Genomic DNA, 17,946 nt, shown 5'->3' with positions numbered 1-17,946 from the left:
TTTCATTTTATTTAAGATTTTAATATGGCTTTGGTTCAGTATTAAATAAAATCTTTTGTGGAGGATTCGGTATTACTTACATTTTGTATTCAGTGTATCCCTAGTTTAAAGTAAATGCTTACTCACAGATATGGCTGTTGAGTTAATTAAGCACAATCCAATCAGTCATAGGACCATGCCTTCAAATATACTGGGGTGGCCATCCTGTCTTGAGGAAGAACACTCAGTACCTTTGAGTGGTGATTTGAAAGAACTACAGTGACAAAGACTGCAGAACAGATTGTGTTCCGCAAGGAACAGTGGCTAAAGTGATGCTAGTATAAAAGTCTAAGGGAAATACATTATTAACAATAGTATCTGTAGCCAAGAAAGTCATTCTGAATCAGATGTTGGAGAGTATCATGTGACCAGTAGGTCACAGCATATTGCCTTCTTGAGGGCTCCCCTTCATATAAAAAGTGTGCTTTTTGGGGTGGATGTTGTTCCTATGGATTGGGATAGATCCATGACAGTTATATCTAAGGTCTGAGCAAATCTGTACCATAGTAAATGCAGGTGTTTTCATTATTTTGTCAGATATCTGTGTATACACATGCACACACACACCAACACATAAATATACAGTATATATTTATTGAACTGTGATGCTTTAGTGGAGGTGGTTTGGTTACATGTTACGTATTGAGTCTTTTGAGTTTAATAATTTAAATAATGACACCAAAGACATCAGCAGAAAATGATTTAGCACTGGGTTCAACTCAGGATTGATCGAGTTAACAGTTGCTTACATCACAGCTGTCATCTTCAAAATACAGATGAACACATATAGTGCAGTGTAACAGTTTTCCTTCCTAGCCATGACATGCAGTGACTATACAAAGAAATATGCATTTATCAGACAAACCCAGTCCTTCCTTAATATTACAAGAATTTAGAAGGCTGTGTCATCACAAGAAGCTGGCAGTGACTTTGTTAATGGGTTGTCCCATTCTATCAGTTAAACACAAAACAGGGCAACTCCAACACTTTTAAAGGCAGTCACTCTCATACACACACATCCCATAGTATCTTATGCACACATATACAAAGGGGGCCTTTGGACTGTCATAGACTGTCAGTGTTCGAGTGGCCACACAAAATCAAATATTGGCAGTCAATTCAGGCACTGAATGTTTTTGCAATCCATTGTTGCCCAAGTATGGATCTGAAACAATTTGCCACATCTTTTCAAGGCTAAGCCACATCTTTTCAAGAACTCAGCAGTCAGCTCAGGACCACACCAAAAGATTGCCAAAAATAATTATTCTGTATAGTTTATAAGGGCCATTTACTTTGCCTCAACTATGCCTCCGTGTTGTTTCTTCAGCCACCGACCTTCCAAGCAACAGTGCAGTAAATGTTAATTAAACATTCATATGGAGAATAGATTCTTCTTTTGGCTTACTGCAGTGATCCCCAACCAGTGGTTTGTGAGCAACATGTTGCTCCCCAACCCCTTGGATGTTGCTCCCAGTGGTCTTAAAACAGGTGCTTAGTTTTGAATTCCTGGATTGAAGGCAATTTTTGGTTGCATAAAAACTAGGTGTTCTGCCAAACAGAGCCTCCTGTAGGCTGCTAGTCCACATAAGAGCTACCAAATAGCCAATAACAGCCCTTATTAGGCTCCTCCATGAACTTTTATTATGCTTGTGTTGCTCCCCAACTCTTTTTACATTTGAGTGTTGCTCATGGGTAAAAACGGTTGGGGATCCCTGGCTTACTGGTTCGGTATACTGTTTTTAAACCTATAGATAGGCATAAACACACAGATATTCGGTGTGTGTATGGTGGGAGACAAGAAAATTGGCAAAAGTCTTGGATATCGATCATCTTGACTATCGGACAGGATGGAAATTTTTTTATCAGGCGTTTAAACATCAGCAAAAGGTTAATGCTGAATCTTTGGATAGAGGTAGCATTTTTTTCTTTCTACCTGCATATCTGCCATTTCAGCTTTTAATGAACGATCTTTCTCGCGACCAATGATTGTAATTGTAATGTGTATGGTCACCTTAATGCTAATCACACACACAGTGTTTGCTGCCCAAGTGTGCATTTGGAGGAATATGGTGTGTGATGTTAGCAAGAGAACCCCTGCCAAAGTAAGACATGGCTTCTGTTCCAAAAAGGAAATGGGGATAGTGACATGGTTACGAGAAAATGAATTCCTCAACAATACTTTTATTATTATTTAGTGTATTCAATCTTTTTAGGAAAAATTAAAGACTATTTATTATGACAAAAATGGAGGCAGTCTGCGGCAGAAAGGCCTATCTTATAAGCCTATCTTGGCAACCTTTTCAAAAGGGAGCCATTACACAAAAACATATGTCTACAAGAAGTTTTAATTCTTTGCCAGTCTAACTTTCACAAACATGAGAGGATCATTTATATCAAGTAGTGGGCATGGTGCATAGCAGACTGCCTGGGGGCCCTAAAAACCCAATTGAGGGCCATATTTGGCAGGCTGGACAGGCCTTATATTTCATGCAGTGTACGTATTGCACAGTGAAGTGTTGGCACATCTGACAGTCTATCCTATTAAAATGAGTGGTTCCATTGACCCCCCGTGCACACACACGCATTAATGCACACATACAGACACATGCAGTAGTTCCTTGGTCTGTCTGAGACAAATGGGATTCTCCAGTACTCCAGTGTCACATGCTTGAAATATGTGATACACTGGAGTGGGACTCCCACTGGCTGTGTCCCTCAGTTCTTAACACTCCCTTTAGTTTGCCAGTATCACATGCACACCTGTCATGTTCTGGAGGGGAATAATAGTTGATACTGATACCAGAGAATAATCAACACATGTATAATAGCAGCATCTTGTCCCTGGGAAACAGCATCAGATTGTATGTGCTTGTCAGGAACCTAGGGCAGGTCAAGGAACCTCAGGGATGGCTGCCTGTTGAAAGAGAGGGAGAGCAAAGGTGATAAAATGAGGTGCATGTTAAGAAGGAGACAGAATACTGCAAATAAGAATAAATCAGCTCTAACATAAAATGTTATTGTGTGTCATAACAGTGCATATGTTCCAGTGCATGTAAAGTTAAGGTAGCCATACACAGGCAAATTTAAGATGCCAGTTCAGGTCCTATACATGTCATTGTAATGCGATCATTTGGCCCTTGGGCCTATGAGGCTTAAAAATCAGTATTTGATAGGGAAATACATGTGAAAAATACATATGTCTCCTTAATACAAATTTTGTGTGAATTCTGTGCAGCTCAGAGATGAATGAGTATGGGTATGTGAATGCCTTTCCAACCCATGAGGTCCCTTGCAGCCAAATACGCTGGTGTGCAAGCAGACCCGCAACATTTCTTAAGACTTTGACTAATTTATAAAGGAAAAATCAGCTATTCTAGCTGAATGAGATGTCATTCAATTTTAAGCCTAATTGCTTTATCTGCATTACAGAAACAGTGACCTAGTTAAAGGAGAAGGAAAGGCTAATAAAGAGTTAATCTTAAGCTGCAGGCATACCTAGCGTTTCTGTGAGTTCTTATGGCTGTATTTACATAGACCTTTCTGATAAAGCTTACTTAGTTTTTACCTTTCCTTCTCCTTTAAAACAGATGAGAAATGCAACTGTAGCTATAGATGGGAAACAGACTTCAGTTTGGGATTTGGCCAAACCTGGTCAGGTTTGGGGCGAATCCTTGGTCTTGACTAAAGCAATCCTTATTCTAAATATCACAACATTAGACCAAGTGGCAACTTATTATGACAAATTAGAGTTCAGATTCAGTTCCTGCATTCAACCAAATCTTTTGTGGTCATTTTGGTATTTATCCAAATCCTAAAATTCTGAATTTGGTGCATGCCTAATTTCTGGTCATATGATCACTGATATCCTACAGTGCTGCCAATCAACATGCAAGCCTCCAAAGTGTAACCTGTAAAGTTCAACTCTACTAAACTTACAGAGGTACCATAGGTTTTATGTTCTACTGTGCAGAAACCAAGCAAAGTGCTCAGAATCAGGCACTGTCCTGGGAAATAAGGAACACAACAACCATGGACTTGCTGGTGTGTATTACTGAAAAAGGGAGAATAAAATCAGCTTCCCTGTTCTACCCTGCAATCATATTTTTTTTATATTTCACAGTATCTACCATTACAGTCATTGCTGTCCCTCTGCCTCTCTTAATACTCTTTTTTACTTATTCATCTCTTGTCTTTCTTATAACCACAAGTTATTTTGATTCAAAACTTTGGGTTGTCACGTACTTTAAGTTCTCCGCCTGTGTTGCCTTCCCCATCAGTCTTCACTTCCTCTTCTGTTTTCTGATCCTCAGAATTAAGATTTTGCTGTTTTTTTCGTCTGACACATTTTACAATCACTAGGATAAGTATCACAATGGCCAGGAATCCTCCCACAGACGCACCAACTAAAACTGCCACTGTAGAATCTCTTTCAGGAGGGACTGAAAAAGAAGAAAAAAAGTGGGTGGAGCTATCTCAGACTGTCAGCACCAGTCATGTTCACATGGTTTTCAAGACTGACAATCACATGATTTTTAACTTGTAGCAGAGTTAAAATAGTCCAACAGTAAAAGTAGTCCTCTGTAGGTTGTTGGCTACAAGAAGGTGTGAGTCTGCATAAAAGCCAGTGCTTGTCAGTCTCACATGTAGAGATTCTGCCCATCTGTCATTTGCACACAAATAAACGAGTCTTGCTCTTTATGTCAATATGACTTGGTGGTGTGTAAGTTATCACTGCTCGTGAGTGTGACATAAACAGCAGTGCCTCTGCCTGTCATTGTTATACTAATACTGTCTGTCTGCTTCTTTTTGTGTAACATGCACACTGTAAGAACACCAGAATCAGTCAAAAGAATCACAAGCATGAGTTTGAATTTCTACGTGAATTTTTTGCATGCAAGCCATGGATTATAGGTGACCTACTGTGAAAATTAAAAAGGTAATATCAGCTTCATCTGATAGATGTAAGTAACATTCCAAATATAATTTTAAAATTCTGTGTAGTTTTGGAAATAATCAAGTTGTTATTAAGTAACCCTCTCTCAACAATCTGTCTCTATATGCAGGAGAGGCGCAACAAGATTTGGAGTGCTCAGCCTGGTTAAGTTCTCAGTAAGAGTACCAGGTTAGGAACTACTAGACCCAGACTGCCTTAGGTCATCTACACAGAATATGTAATGAAAAATCAGCAGCACACTGGATAAGTGATTATCAATTTCAAAAAGTTCTTTATAGGCTCATAGTGGTATAAGGACTATACCACTATGAGCCAATAAACCATTTTTTGGCATTGATAATCACTTACTTATCCAGTGTGCTGCTGATTTTTCATCTCTATATGCAGGAGATTAACAGTTCTAAGCCTGTGCCCCTATGCCTCCACAACAGGCTCCAGCTGGGATTCAAAATAGACACCGGTATTTCAAGTACACAGAGTCCCAAACAGCCACCACCAGCCCACTAAATAGTGACTGTCTATGGCATCTTACAGCGGCTCCTCTGGCATTTGCCAGAATCTAGAGATTGCCAGTGTGGGCCTGCTCCACAATGACTGTTAAAGCTAACTTAAAAAATAACCAACTACAACTCAAAGCTTCAAGCAAAGAGATAAACTGGTAAGAGGTAAATAGTAAAGTTTTAATTATAGAAAATGTCTTATTTCTCAGAGACAAAGCTTATATTTTATTTTCTTTTTTACTACAGGTCCACTTTAACTTTTTTTTGTTCAATGCTATATACTACTACAGAGCAGACAGACATGGGCATCTGGTCCCTTCCTGTATTCTCTGTCCTACATACATACGTACATATATACATGCAGAATAGACACACATTGATATGGAGTCTCCTCCTTTATTTACTGCCATACATTCCTATAAAACAAACAAAGGCACAGGACCTCTTTCTGTATTGTTGCCATACATACGAGGGCAATTTTTCTGCAGCCAAGTGCAACTGTGGTGCAGTAATTACCACCCCATACTATAATCTTCCCTGCCATTCATACAAAAAGAAAGCACAAACACAGAATCTCCTCCTTTACCCACTGTCAATTTAATAGATACATGCAGGCAAATGGTGCCCTCTTGTATATACCTATAAAACAGATGCACACATGCTTATAGTTTCTGGTTGTATCCTAAGCCAATTATACTTAGCGAACAAACATACACAGACATAATGTCTTTTTTTTTAATCTCGCTGCCTTTTGCTTTCACTGTCATACATACCTATTTAATAGACATAGAAGTACTGGGTCTGGCTCTTAGTTATGGGAAATCATTAATAGTTTTGCAATAGAAACATACACACAGGCACAGGATCTCTCTTAATCTCTTAGCATAACAAACCCTCTGTTCGGACTTCCAGATGGATTTTTCCAGTGCCCCTATCTCGGTCTGGTGGATTCAGAACATAGCAGTAATAATCTCCTATGTCTTGTAGCTGGACGTCATGGATCATCACAGTTAAGTCATTTTTAGTGGGATTCCCTGTAAACTCCACTCGGTTTTGAAAACGCTCAAGGTTGTGATAAGAGAGCTTCTTGTTATACTGAATGAACTGTGGGGTGCAAAAAGACATGTGTAAACTGAAAAAAATACTAATTAAGATTCATACTTACTCATACAACATTAACCTTTTGTATCACAGTTTGGAACAACAAACAAGGGTTCAACAGAAAGGCAAAGGGAAGAGGAAAGAAGCAAAATAAAATGGATCCCTCATGCAATGTGTCTTTTTCAGGTACTCACTATAAATGAAGAAATGATATACAAGGTAAAAAATCAAGTTGCCTTCTGAACTGTCATAGCACCACAGTTTTATATTGCGTTAACAAAATAGTAATAATTAATTTACACTAAATGGGCATTAGTTATCTATACTAAAAAAAAATTATCATAAATATGTATTTTAATTCTGTGTACAGCAAGACTTTTCTATGAGATGTTCTATTCAAATATCATTGCTTCATAATGCTGAGCATGATTTTTGCCCTCTGTCATGCTGATTTACCACAAGGTTTTATACATAAAACCTTAGGATTATGAATTTATATTATTAGTATGTGTTATATACAAAAATGTCTTTTTTGCTGAAACTATTTTATGGCATACTAACACGGCTGCCTTGCAGCACTGGGTAATACGTTTATGGGCTAGGAGTTTGTATTTTTTCCCTGTGTCGTTGTGGGTTTACCGGATACTCTCTTTTGCCCTGACACTCGCAAATACCACTCGCATACATTTATGCTGTTATGCGTTTGTTATTGAGAAATTGTATTGCTATATACATTAAGGATTAAACAAGTATGTCCCATATGTCCCTGTTATCTAGAATGATCGGGACCTGGTGTTTCCAGATAAGGGGTCTTTCCATTACTTTTTGGATCACCATACCTTTAGTCTACTAAAAACATTAAAATGTTAAAGGAGAAGGAAAGTTATTTTGGAATTTTACTGCCAATAGATTTGCCACATTAGTGCCACGCTATATTTGTTCTGCAGAAAGCATTACCATACCTGAGTAAAGAGCCTTAGAAGCTTTCCCCGTTTGCTTAAGATAGCAGCTGCCATTTTAAGTAGCTTCCTGCTACAGCTCTAACCCTTATAGCTCAGATCACACATTCCTAAGGGTGGGGGGAGAGAGATTTATGAATTCTTATGGGAGGAGGTAGCAGGAGAGAGGAGAGAACTACGCAGACTCCAGCCCCAGGAATGAAGAATTTTCTGAGAGAGTAAGTCAGATACCCTAAGAACATGTTTACAAAAAAGGAGACAAGAAATCCTGTGTTTCTTTTGATAGAGGAGTCAGTGCAGCATTTCTGTGAGTGCTTATTGTTGTATTTATATAGACCTTTCTGATAAAGCTTACTTAGTTTTTACCTTTCCTTCTCCTTTAAATAAGCCTATCATGGATTACAGAGAAAATGAAAATCATTTTTAAATATTGGAATTTGTTTACTTAAAATGGGCTTTATGCAAAAGCACATTTTTCTGCAGCAATATCAAGTTTCAAAAACCGTTTTAAATGCATTGACAAACCCAGGTCACTTGTGCTGCAACAGGGCACAATGCTACTAGCTAAACTGGGATCGGGACTGTGCACATTAAAACAACATCCATGGGTGGGAAATATTTAGCTGAGCATACTTTCATAAATGGAGCCCTTAACCAGGCAGAAAGTACTGGGACGCCTTTGCTTGTAGTAGGTTAGTGTAAACTACTTTTAAAACCTGGGTTGAATTCACAAAAAAAGCCAGAGTGAAAGGTACCTTCAGGGATATTAGGAATGTAAGTAAATAATTCATCATAAACCTTAAGAGCAAAATTGTACATGAAACAGGATGTAATGAAATATTAGTGAATATAAGGAAATACGCTACCAATGTAAAACTGTTCGCTGTTCACAAAAGGACAGTGCAATGCTACTAAAACATAATAGCAACAAATATTATAGCAGTGAGTGTGCCCTCTTAGGGACACCTGTTATATAGCACATGCAGAAGTGCAGTTGTGAGCTTTTTTGGTGATCACACCACTATGCTATACGTCAGGTAGTCTCCTGATTTCAATGTTAAATCTTTCTCCTGTTGTCTGTGTTGGTTTCTTCTAGGTATTCTGGTTTCATAAAGCACTCCAAACATAGAACAAGGTTAGTTGGCTGTTGATGATAGTAAGCCTAATGTGTGTTGTGTGAATGTAACAGGGTCCTTAAGGCAGGTGCGCTGCTGCCATGAGGCATGTTGAGATACTTGGCAAAAAGCCACAGAGACAAAATCGAGATTTTTACATTGGAATTGTGCTCTCTGCACTAGCAATGCGCCCCCCCCCCTCTACCCCGGCATCCCATAGGCCCCCTCAGGGCTGCAATAGGGGCTGGAACTTCCCTGCCTTTAGGTTTTATAATATAAGGAACAAGATTAGCTACAGTTCTTATCCCCTATGACAACCAATTAGCAGGTAACATTTACCAGTCATCTGTTTAAAAGCAAACATCGTTTTGGTTGCTATAGGTTACTCCAACTGGGCAAACTCTGCCTTTTATTATACATTGGGACCTCCACAGAGGCAGGGACTGATGTAAATAATAGTCTCTTTACGGCTAATGTCCCACAGGGAGATTTAGTTGCTGCAATTTTTAAAAAGCAGGGCAGAATAAAAACATTGTATACTGAAGGACAAAGCACAGTTCCACATGTGGGGCTGAGGCATATACTGTAGGTAAGTAGAGAAAATGGAAGAGATTCTAAACCAACTGGGAAACTTGCTAATAGTGCTCCTCTGAGCCATCAGTAAGATCTTTTCTCTCATTTTAAGACCATTTTCTTTCAGGCGCTGATTTGTTTCTTTTTGAATGTCTGGTGTATCAGGGCTAAGAGTACTGGCACATGGGGAGATTAGTCAGTAGTGGAAATCTGGGCTGCCGCAGGCAACTAATCTTCCCAAAATGCTTTCCTACCACCAATAAAGTGAATCGCCGTTGGGAAAACATAAGCTGCGCTTTGTTTTTCCAAAGTGATGCAAAATTTCCTCACGAGGCAGCTTTGGAAAAACAAAGCACTGTGTATGTTTTCCCACCAGTGATTTACATTATTGCTGGTGGGAAAGTATTTTGGGGAAATTAGTTGCCTGTACTAGCCTAGATTTATCGCAGTTGAATGAACTGCCCATGTGCCAGTACTCTAAGGATCTCTAGTTACTGTGTCAAAACTGGTTAATGTTTGTGTAGAGGCAAACTAACAACACAAAACAGAAATGTGACTCACTTGGTAAATATGGTATAAATGCAATAAAACAACAGATTAGGAGTAGTAAATAGAATTTATGAGAGAAGCAACAGTAACAACACTGACACAGAAGGAGGATTTTTGTGTAGTGATGGAACACTGCATTCGCAAAGTAGTAAAAACATCTGAGGCCCTAGAAAGGACCGTTATACCACAGTAAGGAGTGCAGAAGGGTTGACATAGACATGCATACAATCATTTCAAGGAGACATCTGTGACAGGTAGTGGACAAAATAGAAGCCGAAGCACTGCTTGAGGACATGTATAGTTTCAGTGAAATTAGGTACAAATAGATTAAATTACAAAGACAATATAACACAAATTACTGAGAGAGTGAAAAAGACGCTCTGTGAACATGGGCAAAGACATTTTGACAGTACGAAAAAAGACATTAGTGAAATATGGAACAGAAAAACCAAACAGTTTATTTAAAATTGTAGAAAGAGAAAAAAAAACTGCTCTGGAAAAGATCACAATAATAAAGAATATGGCAACAGCATATTGCAATTAACTTTGATACTTTTCATGTAGCTTTGCCACATTATTTTAATGAAACTGGAAAAGAATTTTCTTAACTCTACACTAAAAGACGTTTTGGTAAATCATATAAATGAAGAGAGGAAGGGGACAAAATTTGTAGTTTTTAGTTCCTAATACTTCAAAGAACCACATATTGTGTATGCTATATTGTACATTTATTTTATGCACCTGAATTGGGTGGTTTATACCTTACTAATATTTGATCCTAAACCCTAAAATAATGATGAAGAGGCAATATTTTTTTTTCTGTCCTTAATAATCCATTCAACTGCAGTGAAAAAATATGTTTCATATATCCTTGTAGATTGTAAGCTCTTTTGGACAGGGCCCTCTTCACCTCTTGTATTGGTTATTGATTGCTTTATATGTTACTCTGTAAGTCCAATGTATGAAACCCACTTATTGTACAGCGCTGCGGAATATGTTGGTGCTTTATAAATAAATGTTAATAATAATAATAATCTGTAACTTTCCAATGAGCTAAGAGAGATAGACCATATTTTGGGCTATCATTGGTTGGCTGAATAAAAAAAAAACTTTACCCTAAACATTTTTGGATTAGAGATTCAGTACATTGCATTGTGCCTGGTCGTGATAAATACTGGATAGTTGAGATACTATTTTTCTAATGTCTGCAGCTTAGCAGTGTTGAGCAATTTCCCAACCTCCAGATGTTGTTTACTACTGTTCCCTTCACCCTTAACAGCAGATTCTGGGAGTTCAGTTTAAAAAATCAGCATGTCGCTTATGTACCATACAGCGTACGTACGCATTCACTCAGAACTTCCGCATGCCCGGCTTCATCGCGGCCCACCAGAAATCCACGGGGGATCGACTGGTGGACCGCAATCGACGTATTGGCCACCCCTGATATATAGAGAGGGAGAATGTTGGGATAATATAGGGCATTTTGCATTGACAGACTGAGAGGCTGGTAATTCTGGAGGATGAGGACACTGTTGATCTACAATATGGACAGTAAGCACAGTAGATTTATAAAGGGTACCAACTGGTCCTAAAAGAAAGATGTTTGACTTGTATAAGAAAGGTGTTTGTGCCTATTTAGCACCAGTGTAATATCAATTTGTGTACATTAAAAATAGACTCTGCACTAACTGCTACATTTTATGTTGACTTCAGGGCGCAATTCAAGTACAGGTATGGGATCCCTTATCCGGAAACCCGTTATCCAAAAAGCTCCGAATTACGGAAAGCCCGTCTCCCATAGACTCCATTTTAATCAAATAATTCAGAATTGTAAAACTAATTATCGTTTTCTCTGTAGTAATAAAACAGTACCTTATAATTGATCCCAAATAAGATATAAATAATTCTTATTGGATGCAAAACAATCCTATTGACTTTAATTAATGTTTAATTGATTTTTTAGTAGACTTAAAGTGTGGAGATGCAAATTACGGAAAGACCCCTTATCTGGAATACCCTTGGTCCCGAGCATTCTGGATAATGGGTCCTATACCTGTATTAAGAAAAAGTCTACAATAGGATTTTGCATGGTTTTTTTTTTTAAGACAAGGTGTTTTTGTGGCCTTAAGGAGTAGTATAGATTTTTCTGATAACAACAGACAGGCCAACTGTGATTGTGTGGTACACTGATATCAGATTCTATCAAATATGGGTTTAGATACTTTTTGCAGTGCTATTTAATAGTAGACTTTAAATACATAAAGTAGTTCTTACAATGTTTTCATTAAAAAAAAGTGGGGGGCATTAGAGTTTGGGATAGGGCTAGGGTCTCTATATGATATAAAGGTTAGCTCTAGGGCATATATGTCAAACACAAGGCCCGGGGGCCAAATCCGGCCCACCTGGCTGTTTTATGTGGCCCTTGGTGAGTGTGTCTGACCATCCAGCCTGATCAATTTCCATTTTCCTCACATAGTAACTAAGACTAAGGGGTATATTTATCATGCTGTGTAAAAAGTGGAGTGAAGCATTACCAGTAATGTTGCCCAAGGCAACCAATCAGGAATCAGATTTCAACAGTAGCAAAACATCTATTGGCTGCTATGAGCAACATCACCGGTAATGTCTTACTCCACTTTTTACACATTGTGATAAATATACCCCTTAGTATCTTACTAAGTATATTAATAAAAAATTTGGCCCGCGACTTGGCCTGTGTTTTAGATTTCAGCCCCCTTATGTGATAAAGTTTGACACCCCTGCTCTAGGGTCTCTGGATTAGATAAGGGTTAGGGCTAACTCTAACCTTAACCCATAACATGAACACTGATAGTGGCAGTGTTAAAACTATTATGTGAAGACACACAAAATGCAATGAAGTGACATCAGTGATATCAGGTGACAGACAACACTAATAATAAGGAGCAGAAATGTTCTTATATCCCTCACCATCTCCTCACTGCAGTTCTCACAGCTCTTGTATGTCCAGTTCACGGAGAAGAGTTTGTTGTCCATTTTGTAACAGGAGTTGAATTTGCAGGGCAGCCGTGCATCTGTACCATTTAGGGCATACACTGTGGCAGGGACTGTGACCTCCATTCCTGACACAACAACTATATACATACATCTGTTATTGGTACAACTAAATTCAACATATGTGCTGCAGAACATTCCATATCATATATCAATCTGAAAAAAAACATTTATTTATCATGCAGAACAACAGCAACAAGTACAACAGCAACATACAGAGAGCAGGGTACATATGATGCAAAGGATAATTTATTTCCAACATGCAAAGTAGCATATTTGCAGCCATATGACATTCCCTTAACCACAAACCCATTAACTGGTGGCATGGGGATGAAACCCAGAACAGATTCAGAACAGTATACTTAGTGCCTTTCCAATTTTTCCAGTTTTTAGTAACCTGTCATTTTTTCTATTGTAACAAAATTGATTTAGTTTCAGAGCAACGGGGTATAGAGCTTCCCCCTACAAGCCACAGGCTACTCAGTCTTATTATACTAAATGAATGGTTTAACAAATGAGCAACAAATTGGAAAAACAACTGCATTTCGGAATAAGCACATTAGGGCCCATAGATATTGATGGCAGATAAGAACCTAGTTACTGACTGTACATGATTTCCATTGCCATCATTCAGACTCCATTAGCACCAGTCTATATTCATGCTGTGGACTCAAAGAGCATCCTGTCTCTGTCTATCATACCATATTCATTATCAGTAACTATATCCAGTATATTATTATATTAACTCATGGTAACTGACAGTTTATTATATAATAAATTGTTAGTATATTATGCCAAACAAATGTCACATTCTAAAAAGTTTTAAGGGTTGAGGAATTTTTGGTGATCCCAGTAAAGACAAGTATTCTTTGCAGTAAACAGTACATAGGGCGTGTCTGTTATAGTTCTGTGCTGCAATAGACCATTACAGAACAAGGCACCCCTTTCTTTTTTTGAAGAATGACATTCAAATATTTGCCCCCACCCATTCCGCCTCCAACTATTTGCATTCGGCCAGATCAAGATTAATATATGCTAAGTAGCCATACATACCTAATTTAGATTTTAGAGTGCTGATTATTACAGGTGCTGATTGGTTACTAGTGGCACCTATACTTCTTCTGTTTATTATGGTTATTAATCAGCCTGTAGACTCTAGAATGGATATACTGATGGTTGGAAGGATTTAGAGAAAGATACAGAAGTCATATAGATTTAAAGAGTTAGTCAGATTGACAGAAAGACAGATTGATAAGATAAATAGATAGATAGATTATATAGATAGATAGATAGATAGATAGATAGATAAAAACTTATTCTATTCGTGATTTTCAGATTGCCTTACATGTAGTGTAATAGATATTGTATGTTAACAAAAAATTCATGTACTGAGAGTATAGGAATTTAGTGAAGGACGTTTAGCAATCTATGGCACAGACTGTTAGATATCAAGGTGAAAATCTGCACCATGTTACTGCACTATGTCATAAGCAGTGTACAAATACTACTTAGCAGTACTGAATGCATCATGTGTATTATTTCTCTTTGCATTGTCTCCCATGCAACTCTATACTTCACTTTCATTCCCCTTTTATTTTCAAGCTCCCCCTCCCCTTTCTGCTTGTCTCCCTCCCTCCCTGTATTCCTGCGCTTGCTGCACTGCAGGTATATTCTGGTCTCTAAAGCACAATCTGGGTCACATTGCAGGGATCGAATCTCCTGCAAGAAATGGGTCCTCTGCTGGCAGATCCTGATACTGAGTATTCCAAATTTTTGACAGCCAGACCCAGAGAGGGTTAAGAAAGAGACACTGCTTCCATTATTAAAAAAATCAATATATGCTCTCTGCTGAGTCAGGGTTAAGGAGGGGTATGTGGAATGGGTGTTAGGGTAAGCCACATTAATAATATCTGTAGGAAGGGCTGGAAAAGAGGTAATGCAGCAAGATGCATATCTGTCATTTAGGCTTAAGTAGGACTGCGTCATTCATCCCATGTACTAGAAATCATACCCAAGCTTCTTTAAAATCCCATTCTGCTAAACAAGCAATGCATAGAGATGGTAGATAACATCACAGCAGAATGCTGAGGTTTATTAAATCGTCTTCATGTGAGCAATATATTTGGGGAACAGGAGCCCCCTGAACACTGTGCTCAGTAGTAGTTGCCTTAATAAAAGTTGGGTAATGAATATCCTAAAAAGCCTTGGTGATGTCACATGACTCATTTAAACATATGCATTATAAAAGAAAAATGTACCCACTCTTGTAAAATATTAGGTTATTTGAAATCACCATGGAATTTCACAGCCCATTATCCGGAAAACCATTATCCACAAAGGGAAGGTCATCATCCATACAGTCAACTTTAAACAAATGATTCTAATTTTTAAAAATGATTTCCTTTTTCTCTGTAATAATAAAACATTACCTTATACTTGATCCCAACTAGGATATAATTAATCCTTATTGGAGGCAAAACAACCTATTGGGTTTATTTTAAGTTTTGTAAAGTTGTAAGTTTAAGTATAATTGAATTTTACAGGGATCCCATACTTGGAAAACCCCAATCCCAAGTATTCTGGATATCAGGTCCCATACCTGTACCATGCAGAGGCAGACTGAGCATTTGCCATGAGTCTGCAGCCCCAGATAGTGGCCCCTTGGTAGGCCTATCAGCTGGGTAGAGATGGTATAATAGGAGCATGCATTAGTACATATTATATGCATTGGGACAGATTGGTTGTGGGATAGGTAAAGATCGGAGATTAATCAATGGGGGATTAAGACTTTACCAGCAAGTACATTTGAAATTAAATTGTAATGTCTCTGTGACCTCAGCTAGGCTAGTAAATTACTGACTGGGTAGCAACCATTCCAGTTGTCAAAAAGTTTTTAAAGGTTTCTGGGAGTCTAAGCTCACATATTTGAGGCTCAAGTATTGAGCCTTAGTTAAGGCCTTAGCATTAGTACATTGCCATGTCCCCACTATTTTTGATACTCTCATGGAAAGTCAGCCCTCAAAGTGTAAAGAGGCTGAAAGAATTATATATAATATCAACAACTTTTGTTATTATAAAATTGTACTAAACACTAAAGAATGCTTAATAAATATATTTTACATATAGTTTTCATTATTTTTTTCTTCAGTTCTTTATATCTTTAATGATGTATCTGTTTTTCAGCCTTTCCCCTGGCTGCTACAAACACATTCTTGCTGTACAGTGTCAGACTGGGTGCCAGAGGCCCACTAAGGCTGATTCCTGGGTGCCCCCCACCCCAGGCTGCATGCTGCATAGTGCACCCCCTCCCGCAGTTCCAGATGGGCAGAAGGGGGGAGTGCAGGGTTACTGGTGAGGGGAGTAGCCCAGCGGGGTCCGCAGCTGGCGATCGGGCCGAGTCATTTAGACCCCGGGGCCCACTGGGTTTTTTCCTGGTCTCCCGCCTGCCCAGTCCGACACTATTGCTGTACAGTAAGTCACTGACAATTTCACTTATTCTAACTGGCTGATTACAATGACACTGAACAATAATGGAGCTTCTGTTACTGTTTTCACTGACTACTACAAGCACAAAAAATGTTGCATGTACATGTATAATAACTAAAAACTTGCCCTGTGGGCATAATTATAAAAAAGGGAGTGAACCATAATTTTATTGAACACAGCCAAAAGTATTAGAAGGAACATAGTTGTCTGGGAAGTTAACTAATCTTCCACTTATTTATTTGAAATACAAATATTTGCAAAGAAATTAGACTCCTTGTACAGAATGACTTATGCCACTATATTTAAGATAACATGTACCGCTATAAACATACAGTATTTTCCCTTTTAAATCTCCCCCTTTACTTCATATATTTTATCAGTATTTATTTTACTGTTAATAACTTGCTGCAGTTTCTCCAGGTAAAACCTTTTTCACCTGCAGTAATTTTATATTAAACCTAGAACATAACCTGTCCCAGTTTATTCTCTGCCAAGTAATTCCTCTCATTGGCTCCTGTTACCCCAAACAGTGACTTCCACAGTGACATCATGCAGTTCTTTCTGGCTTGTAGCTCCTCCCACTGGTCATATAAACTCTTATTATGACCTTGCCTGTGACATTATTATATCACTCCCTCTAATTCATATAACATTGTATATCTATCCATTTAACATCAGATATAGTGTGTCAGTTGCTTCCAAAAACCCAATTGGTCCTTTTAGGGTTTCCCGATGTTTTCTCCTAGAACTCTCTTTTTGACCACCCTGTAGTTCATATTACTGATCCCTTTTTCCTTTTCTAACTAATATATCTGTTCTTATAGTCAGGACGTTGTGATTACTATAATTAAGCTACTAATTTAAATCCTGCAACCCAATTACTGGGCCATGAAAACAGGGCGCTACTGATGTCAATATCATTAGGCTGAATAATAAGATCTAAATTAACCGTTTTCAAACTATATTCTTTACCAGAATTTGATTATTTTCTAAATGATGTATATTAAAATAACTTGGCATTCATTCTAAAGATGCTGTATAATATATGCAATAACTGATATTATCCAATCCCCTATACCCCCCCAACACATACACTGGCAGTAAAAGGGTTAATGTGTTTGGTGCGGAGGGTGGCAGTGCATTGCGGCAGATGTGCACCCAGCTGTGCATGCAGAACTGGTCATACTTACCCAGGAGGCTGAGTGCCAGTATTACCAGGCTTGGCCCAGCAGCTGCTGGGTACTCTCTCCTGCCCATGACCTGGAATGGGTGAGGGAATATCCGTCTCTTGTCTTTGAATATATCTATTGAAATAATATTTTTCCCTGTCGATGATGCAGAGCTAGGATAACAGTATACCCAATATGGCTGGATGTCAGGCTGCAGCAGAGATGCAGAAGGGTGGGGGCTGGTGGAAGCATCTAATTTTATGGTTGTTGGATTTTCTGGTAGGAGGCGGGAGGGTAAAGGGAAAAAAAGACTCCAGCAGTTTTCTTGTTAATGTAATGCATTCCACAATTATGGCTTCTTTCCACTAATCCTTATATTTTTATTTTTAGATGGTACACTATAAATGTAGCATTTTTACATGAAATCATGGTGCTGTGATTAAGGATGGTTATTAGTATCAGAATCAG

At 38.3% G+C, this 17,946-nt stretch overlaps 1 protein-coding gene across 1 annotated transcript; it reads right to left on the bottom strand.

The window, feature by feature from the left end:
- On the bottom strand, positions 1-17,709 carry scn2b (sodium voltage-gated channel beta subunit 2). The gene is made up of 5 exons (NM_001123431.2): positions 17,500-17,709; positions 12,740-12,903; positions 6,387-6,597; positions 4,282-4,478; positions 1-2,953 (listed from the first exon to the last, which is right to left on the bottom strand). The coding sequence occupies exons 1-5, from the start codon at positions 17,564-17,566 to the stop codon at positions 2,930-2,932; spliced, it is 663 nt and encodes a 220-aa protein (NP_001116903.2). The 5' UTR covers positions 17,567-17,709; the 3' UTR covers positions 1-2,929.
- Between the last annotated feature and the right edge of the window lie 237 nt (positions 17,710-17,946).

The sequence above is a fragment of the Xenopus tropicalis genome, chromosome 7 (assembly GCF_000004195.4).
Source record: "Xenopus tropicalis strain Nigerian chromosome 7, UCB_Xtro_10.0, whole genome shotgun sequence".
Classification (NCBI taxonomy): domain Eukaryota; kingdom Metazoa; phylum Chordata; class Amphibia; order Anura; family Pipidae; genus Xenopus; species Xenopus tropicalis.
The sequence above is the reverse complement of the archived record's forward strand: the minus strand, read 5'-3'. Positions and strand labels throughout refer to the sequence as shown.